At 56.3% G+C, this 18431-nt stretch overlaps 2 protein-coding genes across 8 annotated transcripts in view; one reads left to right on the plus strand and one right to left on the minus strand.

Annotated features, from left to right (window-relative positions):
- The window catches only part of B4GALNT1 (beta-1,4-N-acetyl-galactosaminyltransferase 1), a 42521-nt gene extending 32230 nt beyond the window's left edge, over nt 1-10291 (plus strand). For 2 of the 6 annotated variants that reach the window (XM_027593547.2, XM_035729244.1), the window contains 11 exons: nt 3677-3770; nt 4376-4594; nt 5154-5318; nt 5429-5535; nt 6006-6046; nt 6198-6378; nt 7378-7476; nt 7616-7806; nt 8253-8393; nt 8659-8899; nt 9517-10289. In XM_027593547.2, the coding sequence (XP_027449348.1) occupies nt 3677-3770; nt 4376-4594; nt 5154-5318; nt 5429-5535; nt 6006-6046; nt 6198-6378; nt 7378-7476; nt 7616-7806; nt 8253-8393; nt 8659-8899; nt 9517-9734 (1697 nt within the window). In that variant the 3' untranslated portion in view covers nt 9735-10289. Of the gene's footprint in view, nt 1-3548; nt 3771-4112; nt 4595-5153; nt 5319-5428; nt 5536-6005; nt 6047-6197; nt 6379-7377; nt 7477-7615; nt 7807-8252; nt 8394-8658; nt 8900-9516 lie in introns of those variants that run through there. The other 4 variants (XM_027593549.2, XM_027593552.2, XM_027593548.2 and 1 more) reach the window with 3 other exon arrangements.
- A 63-nt stretch (nt 10292-10354) lies between these two features.
- LOC113921970 (solute carrier family 26 member 10) lies at nt 10355-17200 on the minus strand. 2 transcript variants are annotated; one of them, XM_027593542.2, is made up of 18 exons: nt 16858-17200; nt 16232-16342; nt 15457-15614; nt 15141-15305; nt 14723-14875; nt 13906-13988; nt 13613-13760; nt 13383-13496; nt 12591-12668; nt 12406-12501; nt 11877-11983; nt 11697-11766; nt 11508-11624; nt 11352-11385; nt 11190-11272; nt 11043-11097; nt 10818-10924; nt 10355-10502 (listed from the first exon to the last, which is right to left on the minus strand). In XM_027593542.2, the coding sequence occupies exons 1-18, from the start codon at nt 17198-17200 to the stop codon at nt 10464-10466; spliced, it is 2061 nt and encodes a 686-aa protein (XP_027449343.2). In that variant the 3' UTR covers nt 10355-10463. The 2 variants fall into 2 exon arrangements, with proteins under 2 accessions (XP_027449343.2, XP_027449341.2); XM_027593540.2 differs by having other exon boundaries at nt 11036-11097.
- Between the last annotated feature and the right edge of the window lie 1231 nt (nt 17201-18431).

An 18431-nucleotide genomic window follows, 5' to 3' on the forward strand; every position in this document is an offset into this window, starting at 1 on the left:
TACAGAATGTAATCTGTGTCTGGCTTTTTCTTTCAGCATTATGAGTTATTGTGTATAGTTGCAGACCATTAATTCTCAGTGCTATACAATATTCTGTATTAGTTATTGATTACAATGTAATACATTACCACAAATTTGGGGCCTTGAAACAGCAAACATGCATTCTATCAGAATGACAAAATAATTATTATATCACCAACAAAATTCTGCAAACAGTTCTCTTAAAATCTCTATGGGCCTTCTATGAATCTTACTGAGGTTAACCATTAATTAAATGAAAGCCATAGCCACAAATATTATTGATATAAGCCCTTATCTACTCTGGGCTTCTGCATAGACTGCTGACAGACAATGCTTTCTTAGGAGTCCTATTGTCAGACTGAACCACTCCCTGAGGCACCACCTTAGATCTTTCTTAACAAAGATTTATATTCACATCCTTGGCATCATTTTCAGATTCTGTTTTCTTAAGGTTCCCTAGATATGATCTTTGCCTGGAAGCCATTTTTGGATTTTTTTAAGATTTAATTATTTATTTGACTGAGAGAGACACAGTGAGAGAGGGAACACCAGCAGGGGGAGTGGGAGAGGGAGAAGCCCGCTTCCCGCGGAGCAGGGAGCCCAATGCCGGGCTCGATCCCAGGACCCTGGGATCATGACCTGAGCCCACGGCAGACGCTTGACGACGGAGCCACCCAGGCACCTCCATTTTTGGATTTTAGTATCATTGGTCCTTGGAGGGGCTAGGCATCGTCAAATCCAGCAACCCCCCAGCCCCTTTCTGTTCAACCTGCCTTCCTTTAGCTTATCTCTCGCTTTTCATTTTTACTCTAAGCAGCAAGAAGAAACTAGATGGCACCTTCAATATTCTGCTTAGAAATCTTCTCAGTGAGATCCTCAGTTCATTTGGTGAAGTTTCTACCTCCCACCCCACTGCAGGTACCAAGATTGCCAAACATAGCAAGACCTCCTTTCCTTCACTTCCCTTACTTTCCCCACTTCCCTGCAACTGTAACATCCTTAAAGACCATCTGGCTTCTAACAAGCTCTTCAGTATTTCTTGATCTTCACTGACACTCCTCAAATTCCCCCCTGCTTCTGCCAAGACCCAGTTCCAAAGCCATTCCCACATTGTCGGGTTTCTGTTATGGCAGCACTCATATCCAGGCTTTGGCCAAGCCCAGAAGCTAAAACATACATGGGGGCCAATTATATATGCTGTTCGGAATCTGCTTGCTTTTGCTTAGCAACTTTGGAAATCATTCAGTATCAGTAGGTATAGTTTAACCCAGTACCCTATTGTCTGACGGAGCCATATCTTTAAAATTTTTAATGGTTAATATTTACAATTTAAGTGATTAACATTTTAAATGTTAAGAGATTTCCCAATTGCTCTCCTAAGTTGTATCAGTTTACACTCACAACAATGTATGCAGAGGCTGTTTCTCCACATACTTGACCATACAATGTGTGAGCAAACACCTTGACCTTCACTAATTTGGTAATCAAAAAACATTGCAGGGGGTGGGAGGTTAGGTGAAATAGGTGAAAAGGATTAAGAAGTATAAAGTTCCAGTTATAAATAACTCACGGGGATAAAAAGTACAACATAGGGAATATATAATCAATAATATTGTAATAATTTTGTTTAAAAAATTTCACTGCTGGGGCACCTGGGTGGTTCAGTCAGTGAAGCATCTGCTTTTGGCTCAGGTCATGATCCCAAGGTCCTGGGACTGAGCCCAGTATCAGGCTCCCTGCTCAGCGGAGAGTCTGCTTCTCTCTCTCAGTTTGCTCCTCCCCTGCTCGTGCTCTCTCTCTCTCTCAAATAAATAAAATCTTTAAAAAATTAAAAAATAAAAATAAAAAATTTCACTGTTGTTCTAATTTGCATTTCACTTATTATGAATAAGATCAAGTATACTTGCATATATTTAAAAGTCATTTTCACTTTTTCTGTCAACTGCCTAATCCTGATTTTTGTCCATTTGGGGTAGATGATCATTTTTTCTTATTGATGTTTTACAGCTCTTGAGGAAAATAGACCTTTATCTGTCTTACATGTTGGAAAGATTCTTTTCAGTTTGTCATTTATCTCAAGTTTGTTTATAGAAATTCCTTCACTCGTGGTTTTTATATAGGCAAGTTTATTACTATTCCCTTTATATCTTTTTTTATTATGTTATGTTAATCACCATACATTACATCATTAGTTTTTGATGCAGTGTTCCATGATTCATTGTTTGCGTATAACACCCAGTGCTCCATGCAGAACGTGCCCTCTTTAATACCCATCACCAGGCTAACCCATTCCCCCACCCGCCTCCCCTCTAGAACCCTCAGTTTGTTCCTCAGAGTCCATCGTCTCTCATAGTTCGTCTCCCCCTCCGACCCCCCCTTCATTTTTCCCTTCCTGCTATCTTCTTCTTCTTCTTTTTTAAACATATAATGTATTATTTGTTTCAGAGGTACAGGCTATTCCCTTTATATCTTGCTTAGAGGTCTCTTTCCCCACTCCAAGATTATAAAAAACAAAACAAAACACAAAAACTCCATGATTTCCTTTACTACTTTTCTGGTTTTGTTTTTAATATTAAAATATTTCATAGATCTGGAATTTATTTTGGTGTAAAGAGAGTGAGAATTCCACTTTCCCCTCATCTGATTAGTCAATTCTTTGTATACAATTAATTCAACAATCCATCCTCCCCTCCCCCCCCCGCGTTTTCATTATGTTCTACATTTCTTATTGTGTCTTGTTTTCCCTATTAGATTTTGATACATCTTTTATTAGAACCATGGAACCACAGGACTTTGGGTAGTGTCCTGAATCCTGCTGTAGGGAAAAGAGTCTATGGGTCTAAGGCTTGCATGCAGAATTACAGCCAACCTAGCCACTTCCTCCAGCATCTGCAACGAGGAGCAGTTAGGGGAAGCAGGCCTTTGTATTACTTCTCGAGTCTTTGTTAGATGATTGGGGTGGAGGTGTTGCGGGGGAGGCGAGAATGGGAGGGAGGGTGTGAACCTGTCTTTGTTAGCCAGGCAAAATCTTTATTTTCCAGGATCTAGTCTGGTTTCTTTTATCTCACCCTAACTGCCCAAACCTTCCTTGGAATGGGGTTGTAGGGCGCCCCCACCCCATCGCCTCCCAGAGCCCTTATTCCCTATCCTTGTCTACAGCCTCGATGAGAGGGAGGATCCGTGCGACTGGGGAATAGATTGGGATGGGGGCAGGCCCTTGAGACGCCAGGTTTGCAGGCGAAGGACTGGGAGGGTCGGGAGAAGGACCTTCTCGAGGCGCCCCCGCAATGTCCTCTGCGCCCACCAGAAGGCGCCCGGGCGCTCGCATTCCCCGCGGTAGCCCGAGCCTCCGCCGCGACGAGCCCGGGAGCCGAGCCGCGCGGCGCCGCGATCTGAAACCCGGCGGCGGCCTGAGCCCTCCCCTCCCGGCAAGTGGGACAGGGTGCCGGGGAGCTCCGGCTTTGCTTCTGGGGCTGGGATGCACGGTTTCTCAACTCCGTTCTCCACCCCCACGCCCCCCCGCGCAGGAAACGCCCAGAACCACCCCGCGCCGTGGTCTACAAAGCCCGGAGCGTCCGAAGGCGGGAGGAGTTGGGCGAGCCCGGGAGGCAGGAGGATCCCCACCACACAGGCTTACGCCCGGCTCCCCCATCAGGCCGCCTCCAGCCGCATGAAGACCCCCAGGCCGGGGCTGAGAGCCTGGAGCAGCCCGGACTGAAATCTTGCGGCGGCCTTAGAGCGTTAGACAGGTCAGTGCCCGGGCGGGATGAGGGGCCGAGCTGGAGGCGGGAGGCGGCGCGCTCGTGGGTCCCCCCGGTCCCCAGCACAGCTTCCCGAGGCCACTCGCGCGGTCACCTCCGCCGGGGGCACCCAACAGCGCGGGCGTGATTCTGCATTTTTCATGACAGGCAAGGTGTGGAGCCGCCCTGTGCAACCCACCGGGGGCCAAGTGATGCTCGAACCGAGGGGTGGGGGACACGCGGGCCAGGGCGGGGGGGGGCGGCGGGACTGGGGACGCCCGCTGCCCTAAGAGAGCAGTGCACTCCTACTTATTGGCGGCCGCGAGGAAAGCACCGCATCCAACCGTCTCTTGCATCAACATGCCGGGCCTCGGGCGTGAGAGGAAACCGAGATGCGGGAGAAGGCGAGAAGAAAGGAGGCCGGGAGACCCGAGGCCCGGGCAGTGAAGGGAGGAGGGCCAGGGGAACGATTCGCTGTGCAAATCCCAGCGCGCCGAGATGTGGAGAGCGTCCCGGGGAGCTGGCAGGAGCCTCCAGAACCGCAGGGCTCGAGGGTCCCAGCCCACGCCTCCCCTCCGCACCTTTCTCACCCTCCCACCCCTACCGTCCACCAGGATGAGGCTGGGCCGCCGGGCCCTCTGTGTGCTGGTCCTGCTGCTCGCCTGCGCCTCGCTGGGGCTCCTGTACGTGAGCACCCGGGATGCGCCGGGCCTCCGGGCACCTCTTGCGCTGTGGGCGCCCCTGCAGGCCCCCCCCAGACCAGAACTGCCAGACCTTGCGCCCGAGCGCCGCTATGCACACATCCCGGTCAGGATCAAGGAGCAAGTGGTGGGGTGAGTGCCAGGGGTGGTGGGGGCAGAGCGGCACTCGCTGGGGGTGACTGGGGAGCTTTTGTTTCCTGCACTGCTGAGCTCCGATCTCTGGGTTCTCCTGACTAGCTGGGGAGTGGGGGTGAGGCGGGGGGGGGGGGGGGGGGGGGGGGAGGGAGCTAGTTTCTGAGTCTTGGGCTGGGGGAAAAAAATATCTCTCCTCCCTGAACGTTGTCATGGTAATGTGTAGGGCAGGGTGTGCAGGCAGAGGAGGGCCCTGGAACACTTCCTGATGTCCTGATGACTCCCCATGAAAGGAGTGTCCAGGTGGGGTTCTGAATGGTGGGTAGGCAACTCTGAAATTCTAGCAATTGACCCTGTTCTACACCTCTGTAAAATTCAGATTTAGGAGCTGAGTCATGCCATTGGTGGTCTCTCCTCCTGGGGACTATTTGAAGAGCAGTGTTTAAGGGGACAGACACTGGATGGGCAGGATTGAAAAGCCAAGGTGTGGGGCACTGTGTAAATGTTTTGTGGGGTGAGCCCATGGCTGGGCTCTGATGACCCTTCGTCCTCCCTCCAGGCAGCTGTCTGGGAACAACTGTAGTTGTGAGTCCAGTGGAGGGAGCTTTTACCTCCCCTTCCAGAGGCAGGTTGGAGCCATTGACTTCACCAAGGCCTTTGACCCTGAGGAGCTGAGGGCTGCCTCAGCCTCCAGGGAGCAGGAGTTCCAGGCCTTCCTTTCCAGGTACCATCTTGAAAGAAGGGCTTGTCTTTGCAGGGGGAGGCCCAGAGGGCGGGTGTGACTGGAAGGAGAGCTCCTCCGCCCCTGATTCCTGCACTGTCCTCCCTTGCCAGGAGCCAGTCCGCTGCGGACCAGCTGCTCATAGCCCCTGCCAACTCCCCTCTTCAGTACCCCCTGCAGGGTGTGGAGGTCCAGCCCCTCCGGAGCATCTTGGTGCCAGGTGGGGAGAATGGGCCTAGGAGATGACCTAAGCCACAGTGGGGGTGGCAGAGCTCAAGGTTGGCTGAGGAAGAATGAAGGAAGATTGGAATGGGAAGTGGGGGACTTCTGATGAAAGGGGGACTTGGGATCAGAAGGAGGCTCATGAGGTGGGAGGTGAGGACAGAAGGGCCTCTAGGGTTGTCAGGAATCGCAGAAGCCTGTCACTGGAGAGGTTTGGGGAAACAAATCTCTTCTTTGCTGACTGACCAAAGGTCAGGTGGATAAGTGGGGCAGGCCATAAAGAGCTATTGTTGATGGGAAGGAGTAAAAATCAGTTACTCTAGGCTGCGTGCCCACACGTGCCCTGCTGTGGCCTCAACAAAGGGGGATTGGTGAGAAGGTCCATGCTGTGTGTGGTGAAAGAGAGAAGAGAAAGGGAAGAAGAATTCAAGGCTGTCTGTGATTCTGACTCCCTCTCCTTCCTCCCAGGGCTGAGCCTGCAGGCAGCTTCTGGTCAGGAGCTTTACCAGGTAAGCGGAAATGAGGCTGGGAAGGCCAGATGGATGCTGGAGGGAAGATGCTGGAGGGAGACCCTGGCTGCCAAAGGAGGGATGGAGGAACCAGGGAGGCAAGAGGCAGGTCTGAGGTCTAACCCTGTACTCTCCAACCCCCCTCTCCCAGGTGAACCTGACTGCCTCCTTAGGCACCTGGGATGTGGCAGGGGAAGTGACTGGAGTGACTCTCACTGGAGAGGGGCAGCCAGATCTCACCCTCACCAGCCCAGGGCTGGACCAACTCAACCGGCAGCTTCAACTCGTCACTTATAGCAGCCGAAGCTACCAGGCAAACACAGCAGACACAGGTGGGAGGCCTGGGCAGAGGCAGGGGAAGGCTGGTTGAACAGAGAGCCCAGAAAGGCTGGAGCAGGCAAATGGCAGAGGGTGTGGGAGACACTCGGGCAATGGCCAGAGCTACCCAGTCACACAATGGGCATTTCAGCTAGGCCAGCAGGACCAGGGAGGGAGAGAAGGGGCCTTTGTTCATCTGGGGCCAGAGCAGGCCAAAGGGAAACTCAAGCTTTGGGTGTGTCCCCCCTTCAGGCCAACCGTGGGGGCCCCAGGAAGTGACCTGCCCCAGGAGCCAGAAGACTCGAGCTCTATTCCCAACCCATCACTTACTGGAGGGCAAGGGACTTTATCTCCCAGAGCTCCCATTTCTCCTCTAGCAAAAGAGGCACAACACAACCCTCCTGCTTCTCTCCAAGGCTTGCCACACCAAACCCGCTCCCACTTTGAGGCCCTTGCGCTTGCTGTTCCCTCTGCCTAGAATGCTCTTCCCCCAGATTTTTGCATGGCTGGCTCCTTCTTGTCATTTGGATCTCAGCTCAAATGTCTCCTCTTCACTATCACATTACTTGTTTTATTTTCTCTTCAATGCTTACCAGTACCTGAATTTTATTTACTTAGCCTGGAACAAGACTGACTAGGTTCCTATTTCAGTTTTGTTGCTTAAGAGTTGTATAAATGGAGACAAGTTACTTAACTTCTCTATGCCTTTTCCTGTAGTAGGAATCTACTTAATAGGGCTTGTGAAGATTAAATGAGTTCCTATATTTAAGGTAACTGAAAAAGTACCTGCCCATAGTAAATGCTCAATAAATGTTAGCTTTTCATTAAATCTCTTTTTTAAATTAAATCTTTTATTTTCTTTTCCCACCCATTAGAATGTTAGTGCCATGGAGGTAAAAACCTTGCATTCTTGTCCACCAGGCCCAGAAGGAGTAGGCACTTAAATATTGATTTACTGAAAAGGGACTGTTATCCCAGCCCTAAGGGCCATGACTTGTGTCCTTTCTTCCCAGTCCGGTTCTCCACGGAGGGACATGAGGCTGCTTTTACCATCCGCATAAGACACCCCCCCAACCCTCGGCTGTACCCATCTGGATCTCTACCCCAGGGAGGTGAGGCTGGTGTGCGCTAGGACCTAAATCCAGGTCTGGTGGGGAGAAGTTGGAAGAGGGAGGCCCCGGGAGAAGACGTCTTCCTGCTCCTCACTTCCCACTCTGGTTCTCTTCACCTAACCCTCCCCCTCACTCCCAGCCCAGTACAACATCAGCGCCCTGGTCACCATCGCTACTAAGACCTTCCTGCGTTACAATCGGCTACGGGCACTCATCGCCAGCATCCGCCGCTTCTACCCAACGGTCACCGTGGTCATCGCCGACGACAGCGACAAGCCAGAGAGCATAAGCGGCCCCCACATCGAGCACTATCTCATGCCTTTTGGCAAGGTGCGCAGCCAGCGAGGCTGAACCGCGCGCCACAGGGCGCGCCCTCAGTCTGAAGTCCCAGGACCACCTACGTGTAATTTCAGAATTACCGGGGTGCCTGTTAGGCATGGCAGTTCCTGGAACGTTAAACTCCGTGGGACAGGAATCGTGCCTGTCTTATTCGTACTGCATTCTTAGAATGTGCTGAGCACCTAGGGAGCACTCAATAAATAGGTGAATGAATGAATGAATGAATGGGTGCACGCATGAGTTAAACGCGTTCCAACACCTTCTCCCAGAACACTGACTCAGAACCCCTGGCAGTGGGAAACTGCACTTTTTAACCTAGCTCTGAGGCATTCGTGGGCACTGGACCGTTTAGAGGCGTCAGGAGAGAGGATGAAAGGTGGCAGAGGGGTTGTGTCCTATCTCTACAGACTCACTAACCATGTATACACTACCCCCAGGGCTGGTTCGCAGGCCGGAACTTGGCCGTATCCCAAGTAGCCACCAAGTACGTCCTGTGGGTGGACGATGACTTCGTCTTCACGGCGCGGACGCGGCTGGAGAGGCTGGTGGACGTGCTGGAGCGGACGCCGCTGGACCTGGTAGGGGAGGGCCTGCAGGACGTGGGGTGGGAGAAGGAGGGCCTCCAGCAGGCTGAGGCAGCGGCGGGGGAGACCCGGGCGGGAGCGGACGGCCCTGGGACGGACAGAGGACGATGCGGCGGAGCCTGGGGGACAGTCCGGGTCCTGCAGGGGTGGAGCGGAGGAGGACGGGGCAGGGGAACCGCCCTGGGGAGCGGGCACAGATCTAGCGCCCACCCCCCGACAGTCCCCGTCCCGCCTGGAGCCGTCCTCCCACTCCTCGCAGGTCGGCGGCGCGGTGCGCGAGATCTCCGGCTTCGCCACCACCTACCGGCAAATGCTGAGCGTGGAGCCTGGCGCGCCGGGCCGCGGGAACTGCCTCCGGCAAAGGCGCGGCTTCCACCACGAGCTCGTCGGCTTTCCAGGCTGCGTGGTCACGGACGGCGTGGTCAACTTCTTCCTGGCGCGCACCGACAAGGTGCGCGAGGTCGGTTTCGACCCGCGCCTCAGCCGCGTGGCGCATCTGGGTGAGTGGCGCCCCCTCCCGGTCCGGCCCGGCCCAGCAGGGACCCCGGGGTCGGGGCGGGGTGGGGGGCGCTGGGCGAGGCTCCAAAGGTACCGCTACTCCTACGCCCACCCCCCCACCTCCTCCCGTGGAGCCCATGGCTGGCACCCGGGGCCCTTGGGGGCAGTTCTGCGAAGATTTACCAAGATCTGCGCCCTGGCAAGGGACAGAGCTCCCACCCTCCCGGCCCGCACACCATTTAAACCTCCACGCCCAGCACAGCCACTGGGTCCACCTTTAACTTCCCCACCACTGTCCCCGCCCCCTTTACTCCACTCCTAGCCGCTTCCCCTGGTTCAGACCACACTCCTGGAGCAGCCCATTCAGTATCTATTCTTTAGGTGTGTTTTGGGGAGGTGGGGAGGAGGGTAACATCAAAGCACAAGGTAAGTATGTTGACTCTATTTTACAGAAGAGCCCCAAGAATTAATTACTAGCCCAAGGCCTTCAGAAACCGGGTCCTTGCCTGTACACCCTCCACACACCCCAAATCTCAGTTCTCCCTTAAGGGTTGGCCTTCTGTAAGCTTCAGACCTTTCATTGTGTACTCCCTTACCCTCCTCCCCCCTCCTCCCCCAGAATTCTTCCTGGATGGGCTTGGTTCCCTTCGAGTGGGCTCCTGCTCAGACGTCGTTGTGGATCATGCATCTAAGCTGAAGCTGCCTTGGACATCAAGGGATGTGGGGGCAGAGACTTATGCCCGGTACCGTTACCCAGGATCACTGGATGAAAGTCAGGTGGCCAAACATCGCCTACTCTTCTTCAAACACCGGCTGCAGTGCATGACCTCAGAATGATGGCCTCTAAGGGCCTTCAAACTGTCAGGCTGGGCCTGCCTCCTTGTCCCTGCCAGGAATTTCTAGAAAATCCCAGGAATTCCTAGCAAATCCCACCACCCGGTGACCGCTCCACTGACTGTCCCTGATCCCCTTCAGAATCTGATCCCAAATAGGGGCTTGTCCTGGTGACACTCCTCCTTTCTGTGAGTGCCCAGGGTTAGGGACGTGATGGAGCCATAACTCGTCCCACAGCCAGTGCCAAGTCTTCCCCCCCCACCTCCTTCTCATGGGGCAGGAAGTGGGGGGGGTCACTTTCCAAGTGCCAAAGAGCCCATGGGGACTCTAAGAACTTAAAGTGGAAATACTCTCCTCTTATCTCCTTGGGACTGAGGGGGTGGGGAAGCCCCCCCCCCCCGACGTGTGTTCCCAGAGCTGTGCCCCTCTCCCTCATCTCTGGACCCAGGACTCTGCACAGGCTCCAGCCCCAACCCCCTCCCCCACCCCATGGAGAGAACTGGTGACTCTGGAGCTGGGGTGAGGGCTGGTGAACACACAAGTGAAAGCCATTTTTAGTTGTGTCTGCAATGCTGTGGGCATGGAGAAAGGGGCACCAGGGGTCAGTGTGCGGACACCCAGGCTCACTTCATGAACCCCAGAGGCTCTCAGCTTTATTTTATTAGTTACATGAAGTAAGGGGACTCCAACACACACATATTGCTGGGGCCCTCCACACTCCAGATGACTGGGTCAGACCCACACTGTGCAAGTCTTTGGACCAGTAGGCTCCTGGAAAAGAGAGGGGAACATGTCAGGGACAGCTTAGGTACCGTCCTCCTCACTCAGCATTTGGCAGTCCTCCTCTGAGGGGCACACCCCCCCACTTTGAAATCTTAGCTCCTCAGTTCCTCATGCAGAGCTGGGCACAGTCTCCCTGGCTTCGCCTTAAACTGACTCATCATTTCATCCCCCCTCCCTCCTCTAGGTTCCTTCTCAGTCCCCTGCCCAAAACCCTCGGCCTAGATCCTCAGCCACTGACTCACATGTGACCTGCTATAACCCAGCACCTCCTGGATTTCACTCCTGTTGCTACTGCCCCCTCACCAGTCTCTCCAGGGCATGAGCAGCTGCATCCTGGACACTGACAAACAGCTGTTCTGGGGTCACTCTGTCCAGGAGTCCTGCCTGGGTCAATGTCCCCAGCACCGAGGCTGTGTAGAGAGGGGGATCAGGTTCTTAGCTCTTAAATCCACACCATGTCCTTTTCCCTCCCCCAAGTGTCTGGTCATTCCCCAGGCTCCAGGTTCCTCCAGCCTCCACACCTCTCACCATTACACTGAGCCAGGAGAAGGTGGATCCCAGCATCTCGGCATCGGCTGGCCAGCTGTGGAGATGGGGCAGGGGGTCAAATCCGACGTCAGAGGGTATGCATGGGATACTAAGGGGCCTTTCTCTTCAACCTACCCTATCCCTCACCTGTAGCACTTCTCTGGCTCCAGCAGCATCTGCAAAGGCGATACCACTGCAGTCTAGGACCACCACTCTGACAGGCTCAGCAACTAGGATGCGAGAAGGCAGGGGTAGCCGGACGCCCCCGCAGGTCACGCCCAAGTCTCCCTCCTTGTCACCCCATCTCACCTGCAACAGGTGGGCTATCTGTCTTTGGAGCCCCCTGTAAGTAGAGAAGGGCAGTTACCGTCTCCAAGATGCAGGCATGAACGTGCGCCCCTTCAGAACACGCACCGGCCTCTCTAGCCCAGAGAAGCCACACTCCCCTCTGACCAGGTCTCTCACCTTGCATCCTTCTCCAAGCCCCAGGTGCCACTCCAGGCTGCGGCGAAACTGCCCACGGGTCCCAAAGTAGAGCGGTGACGGATAGCTCAGGATGCAGAGCCCCGGGACCTTGAGGAGCTAAGAGGGCAGAGGGTCAGAAAAACACCCGGGTCTAGTCTTCCCTTCCCTCTTCATCTGTAGCCCACCCACCTTGTGGCTTTCTCTGAGTGGCCTGTAGAGCTCCGTCCCCTCGGCAAGTCCAAGTGCCAGGCACTGCACCCTAGGCAGGAAGCTGGGGTCAGATTCCCAGCCTGGCCTGGCTGGAGAGTCACCCCAGGCACCTGTTCTCTCCCCACCGCTCTTCCCAACTCCTCTCATCTCTCTTCCCACCTCTGGGTGCGGCAGACCACAGTCATCATGGAGAAGACCACACCAATGGCCAGGCCCAGGTCCACACTCAGGATCACTACGGCCACCCATGTGACTATCCATACGGCCTGCAGGACAGCGACGGGAGTGAAATGCCAGGCCGTCACTGCCAGGGAAAGAGGTCCAGGGGTGGTGCCGGCCAAGGCAAATGATAGGGAGGGACGGCCCAGGAGGAGGTAGAAAGAATGACAGGAGGAAGGGACAGGACTGACCCGACAGGGGATATACACCAAAGGCAATGACCCCAGACCTTGCACCAGCTGGGGAATACGTGTACTGGGGAGGTACACGTATTCAGGCCTGAAGGGGTTCAAACCCCACCCTCTACCTTGTGTCTGAGTAATGGGACTAGAAGGTATGCATGTTGAGGGGGGCAGAGTTGGGGGACTACAGAACTTAGGACCAGGACAATTAGCTCCAATCCAGGGCAGAGGCTGGGGATGCTGGGAAACGGGAGGGGGCAATCTGGGGTAATCCTGCCACTTCTCACGAAGTCCATGCGGCTGATGCGCCATAGCTGTGGAAGCTCCTGCATCTGGAAGAACATCTGGCGCATGCTGGAGATGTTGATGCAGGCCAGGACAGCCTTGGGGGAGAGGAGGCAAGCTGACCGCCCCAATGTCCTGGAATATAGCCACCCCTCCCAGCCACCGCCATACCTCCTCTGTTCCTTACCTTGGGCAGATAATAGAAGAAGGGCCCCAGCCATAGCAGCACTGAGAGAACGACTATGCAGGAGAAGAGGCCTGCCAGCTAGAAAGAAGGGGGGATGGAAGCCGAGAAGCAAGGGGACCTCATCCACCCCTGTGGGACAGCTGGCCACCCTGCCCACTCTGCCTCACCTTCCTTGGAAGTCTCCCTCCTCCCAAATCCCCTTCCATGAAGATATTCCTCAGTCTCCCACTCCCTCCTTGCTATTCTGCCCCTCACACCTACCTTTGCCCTCTCCCAATGAAATGCCTCTCCTTCTCCAGTCTCTTATCTAGATGTAGTTCAACTTCCTTATTTTTGTAGCCCGTGTCCATCTTAAAAGCCACTGTTGGATTACCCTAAAAGCAGGCTCACCACATTCTTAGGGGACCAGCAGAGTAGGAAACCAGAAATATTAGGGGGAGACTTTCATGTGTGATATTTCTTTTCAAAAGAAAATGTCCCCGTTGGCGGGGGAGGGGGGGCGCGGGAATCAGAAGTTTGTCTCTCAAATTTATTTTACAGTTCAGTTTTATTTTTATTTTGAGCTACATGTGGGGCACCGTAAACTTTGTCAGTGCTAAGGTCTTAAAGGAGCTTTGTTATCTTCCGTCTCTCCTATCAGAAACTCCCACCGCCTCACTCTGCCCAACAGACTCCTATCCTCCTCTGTACGGCTACCCTCTGGGGAGCCACCAATCCTCCACCTGTTTCTCCGCCACCACCCCAGCCTAGATATGCACCCCCCTTTCTCCTCACCCAAGGACCTGCTCTTACCTGTGTGTTCCCACCAGCATCCACGAGTAGGCTGGTGGTGGCCAGTGTGGCAGAGTTGGGAAAGCAGGAGAAGACAGAGGAGAGGAAGTTGGAGACCCCGTGGGCCAAGAGCTCCTGGAGGGACGCAGTGAGAGATGACGAGGAGAGAGACAAGGGCATGGGGGGAAGGGGGGATGTCAGATTAGGGGGGTGTCTCCCGAATGTATTGGGGTCCTCCGGCAGAGTCACACCTGGTTGGAGTCAATCGTGTAGCTATACTTGTCTGCATAGATGGAGGCCAGGGAGGCGGACACAGCAAAAGTGACCAGTGCCATGGGCAGCGAGTCGGCCAGAAGCCTGGGCAGTGCAGCCAGGTTGGGGAGGTGGGGCTGGGGGAATCTGGAGAGAGAGGGATCCAGGGTGAGGATGGGTTGGGTCTAAGAAGGATATGAGGAAGACAGAGGAGACAGGGCGGGGCGCGTCAAGAGGAAGTGTTGGGTGGGAGGAGTGGGAGAAGAGCAGTCTGGTGTCTTGATTCCCTTACCCTCCAGGCAGCAGGCCCACTATCTGGACGTTGTATCTTGTGTCCAGGGAAGAGGTGAAGCAGAGCACAGAGGCCAGAAGCACCTGGGAAAGAGCAAATCAGGGCGTGGCAGGAGATGGGCTTCCTGGCTGAGGCTGGAAAAAAGCTTCACAGGAGAGAGGATCCTAAGGCAGCTGTTAGGGGTTTGCAGAGGCCCAGCCCCTGGGGGCGCTGGAATGTGTTTGGGATGGGTGCCTGACAGCGCATTTAGAGTGGAGGGCGGTGGGGATGGGAAAGAGGAATGAGGTCTACCCAAGGTTATGGAAAGAGATGGACCGGAGGAAGGAAGAGGGGCTCCCAGGAGGGATCATAGATATCAGGAAGTATACTGAGCCATTCTAAGTAGGAGAGCTGGGCTATATCTAGGCATAGATGACGTGTGGTTGGAGATGCGAAACACTTATTTAGTTGGGGAGAGAGAGAAATGTAGTGGGCGTGGGAAGGGAGAGACACCGTGAACAGTGAAGGGCCGGGTGAGGGGAGAGATGTGAGTGGAATGTGCTGTGGCGGGCGACACCGCAAGGGAGCGCTGTAAGCAGGAAGAAGGCGTTCTAAGAGGTCCCGAAGAGGCTCCGTGCGAGAAATGGGACCGTGTGGGTGGGGAATTCCAGAGGGTCAAAATGTTCTGGGAGGAGGCCTGGAAAGGGACACGGATGCGCAGGACTTCTCATCTGTAAGCTCGCTGCATTCCACGAGGGGGCGGCAGCGGCCAGCTCCTACGGGATGGGCAGGGTCTGTGCGGTGCAGGGGGCCCCCCGGACCCCGGAGCCATCCTCACCATGATGATTTCCCCTGGGATCGGGGTGGGTAGCTTGTCTCGGAATCTCACGTTCAGTTCTTTGACAGGCACGAGCAGCGCCAGGCTGAGTGCCGAGATGGTCAGTTCGGCCAGACTGCTCCGGGGCAGCGCGGTCAGCACGGCGGCCAGCGTCTGCGGGCAGGGGCGGTGAGCGACGGCCCGGTGCCAGGGTCGACTGCCCCCGGCGCGGACCCACCCGGCCGAGGCAAGGCCTCCCGGCTCCCATCAGGGCTTCCACCTCCGCAGCAGCGACCCTCATTCAGCCACGTGGCTCTAACCTTCCCACCGCCCCCGTCACCCTCTAGCCCTCCACTCGCCGTCCTTCCTTCCCTCCTTTTCCGGTTTCCCTCTTCCCAGGACCGCTAGAAGCCGATTCTCCGCTCTTCTCCGCCCCCACCTTGAAGAGAGCGAAGCAGCCAATCTGGCGCGGGAGGGGCAACCCTAAAAGGCTTGGCAGTTGGGACACGAGCACGTGCAGCGCGGCCCCGCTGGTCAGCGCTTTGACCACAGGCTCCGACAGAAAGGTGGACAGGACGCCGAGCTGCAGCGCGAACATGCCCAGCTGCAGGGGAGGAGATGCGCAGTCACTGCGGGAGCGGACCCGCCGGAGTGCAACCCTTCCGCCTACACCCACGCGGGACACTTGTCCCTCCCTCGCTCCTGGTCCAATTCCCCAGGGGCCCCCACGTGGATCCCCCGGGATCCTCTCTCACCATCAGCGCCCCGCTCCCGAAGGCCAAGGCTGCAGCCGCCCCAACCCGCTGAGCGTCCAACTGTTCCCTCTCGATTCCACTCAGGTTACCCCCGAGGGGTTCAGGCACCAGCCGCTCCACGGCCGAGCCCGTCATGAGGCTGAGTACCGCGAAAGTTCCTAGGGCCGGGGTACAAACGCGGAGATCACCAGCTGTGGCGCCTGGGGCCCGGCGACCAACCAGGCTCGGCGCCCTCTGCCGGGCTGCAGTCGTCAGACCCCGCTCCCCCAGACGGCTGCTGCTCAGGTGAAGGCAGTGGGGCGGAGAGCCAGTGCAGCAGCCGGGAACCCGCGGCGAGGGAGGAGAGGAGGGCGGGGCCGCCGGCAAATACTGCCCCCTAGCGGCCTCGCGGCCTCCTCCTGCAGGCGCCCCGCGGACCGCGCGCTCCTCTGGTGGACCGCCCGCTCCTTTAGGGGACCGCGCGCTCCTCTGGGGGACCGCGCAGCTCTTTCCCCCTCTTCCAAGTCCCGGAGATGTTCATGTAAACCAAATTTCATGGGGGAAGTAAAGTCCGAGGACACTCCCTTCTCTTTGCTCCCACTCAGCACCCCCCGCCCCCCACCCAACCAGAGCCTGGCCTAGGTCCGAGGTTCCTGGCAGGGTAACGGCAGAGGCGGAAGGGAAGCAGGGGAGGGTAAGAGGGGAATAAGAGCTAAGGAGCTCACAAGAACCGAAGCCTCAAACCCCTGTCCATTTTCACACCACAGAGAAGGAGAGGAGTCACCGGGTCACTCACCGGTGGACACGTGTCTCCCAGTACCCAACAAGGTGTAAATGAGGACGGGGAAGAAGGAAGTGTAGAGTCCGAACACTGGAGGCACAGAGGTCAGGAGGGCAAAAGCCATGCCTGGGGGAGAAGTGGAAGGAAAGATCTTCGGGATGTGTGTTGTGTGTAGGGGAGGGGGTGGCTGGGGGCAGGTGACCAGCCTCCAGAACGCCCCCCTCTCTACCCACACTCTTAGAGGTTGGCATGGAGACGCTAAATCATGCCACATGAGGGAACCGAGAGGTTAACAGGCCTCGGTGGGAGGTCGTGGGGCGGACAAGGTCACAGATCCGTGTCGGCCCAGTCAGGGGGGTGGGAGTGGGGGGCGGGGGGAAGCAGGTGTTGTGCCTCTCTCCAGTTCCATGACCCGGAACGTGTCCACGACTTCTCAAAGGATTGCGCAAATGAGGGCAGCTGGGGGTAGGGTATGCGGCTGATGCGGCTCGGTAGTCCTTACCCAGAACTTGGTCTCAGATCCTGTCTCCGAACCCTCAGCCACACCACCCATCCTCTCGCTCCCGGGTTCCCAGCCCTTGCGCCTTCCAGACGCCCTCCAGAGCTTCGGCCCCAGACAGGCAAGTGTTGGGGCCGCTCACCCTGGGGCACGTGCACGATGCCCACGGTCACTCCGGCCACGGCATCCCCAAGCAGCCAGGCCCGCCAGCGGTAGTGGGGCAGCCAACGCAGCGGGGGCAGCCGCGCCAGCAGCAGGCGCCACGCCCCCGGTCCGGAGCCAGCGCGGGCCCGCCGCCTCCACCGTCTGCACAGGCGCGACAAGCGGGGCTCGGCGAGGAGCTCCGGCTCCTGCTCTGCGTCTCCGAAGAGCTGCTGGAACCGAGCCTCGGTGAGCGGTTCCCTGAACTTGGCGCCCAGAGGGAACTTAAGGTCGGAGGCCTCTCCCAGGCCTGGGCAGGTCCTGGCGCCTGGTAGCCCACTCATTTTGCCCTTGGCCACCTCCAACCCCGCCTAGTCTTAAATACCCCTCCACCCGCTAGCCCTGAGTCCCGCCTCCGTGAAGCAGGGCCCAATCCGGCCCCGGAGGGCGCCCTCTCATGGGGGACCTTCAAGGGCCCGGGGACGGCAAAGGCTTGGGGAGAGGGCGTCTCTAGTTTGGCGTTTCCTGAGACATCCTTGGCGGGGTCGCTCGCTCTGGAGCCTGCTGGGGTGGGGCGAGGGTGGGGGAAGGGGGAGGGTGTGTGGAAAGGTGTAGGGACAAGAGACAGAGCGCACTCTCAACACCCAACACCCACTTTTTACCACTCCTCAGCCTTTTGACTCTGGCCTCCTGGCTGCGGGCTCTTTCCCCATTGGCCCTTTGGGAGGAGATAGCCGGCTCCTCCAGAGTGACCCATCATTCCCAGAGCCTCTGCGTTCTCCCCAAGAAGATTCGGCGTGCCCCCCAACACACACGCCTCTCCCCCAGACCCAAATCCTCATGGGGTATACAGCTTGTCCTAAGAGATGCAAGAGTTGGCAGAGCAGTCTCACAGCCTGCCAAGATGGGGCTCAGCTTCAGTATGGGACAGGGATGACAGAGAACCACCACCCACACCTCTACTGGGGGAGCTGGGCCTCAATTCCCAGTTCAGGGCTTCAGAGGAAATACTGAACTGATCGCAAATTTTGATTTTTACTTCTTAGAAGCCAAAAAAACTTGAAGTGCCATTTATTACATTCAAGTGCTATTTACAAAGTTGGCACTCCAAAACACATTTGTAGTTAAATTAAGTTCAAAAGGGTCATGCACCCAGCTCATGTACCTCTGTGGTCCCTCAAGAGATACAAAGGTTCTGGGATCCAGAATCCTGCTATTTTCCCCTTCCCCTCCTCCATTTACAAGAATACTTGGCATCCCTCCCCATCACCCTCTGGTCCCCAGTCCCTGACCCCAAAGCCCTGGGGGTGGGGTACAGTGAGGGTGGGTCTCCCCTCTTCAATTCCTCCTATTGTTCCCCAGAAGTCTTATCTGGGCTGTACGTCCTGTCCCCCCCTTAGAGGTCCCTCCCCCCATTGTCGGCCAGAGGGACCTCAGGCCCACAGGGAGGCTCCAGCTCCTCCTAACCATCCCACCCCAGCAGCCTATTGTCTGCTGAGGAAGCCCAGGTACACGTGACCAAGCCCAGGGGACGAATGGACACAGTGGACACACCGATGCCCAAGGACCCAGGAC

The sequence above is a fragment of the Zalophus californianus genome, chromosome 9, assembly GCF_009762305.2.
Source record: "Zalophus californianus isolate mZalCal1 chromosome 9, mZalCal1.pri.v2, whole genome shotgun sequence".
Lineage (NCBI taxonomy): Eukaryota > Metazoa > Chordata > Mammalia > Carnivora > Otariidae > Zalophus > Zalophus californianus.

Excerpts from the sequence above, each read along its gene's own strand:
- LOC113921970 (XM_027593540.2), bottom strand. The coding sequence starts at position 17,200 with ATGAGTGGGCTACCAGGCGCCAGGACCTGCCCAGGCCTGGGAGAGGCC. Across the intron at positions 16,343-16,857 it reads CATCGTGCACGTGCCCCAGG|GCATGGCTTTTGCCCTCCTG; the intron begins GTGAGCGGCCCC and ends CTTCTCCCCCAG. Across the intron at positions 15,306-15,456 it reads TCGGGAGCGGGGCGCTGATG|CTGGGCATGTTCGCGCTGCA; the intron begins GTGAGAGAGGAT and ends CCTCCCCTGCAG.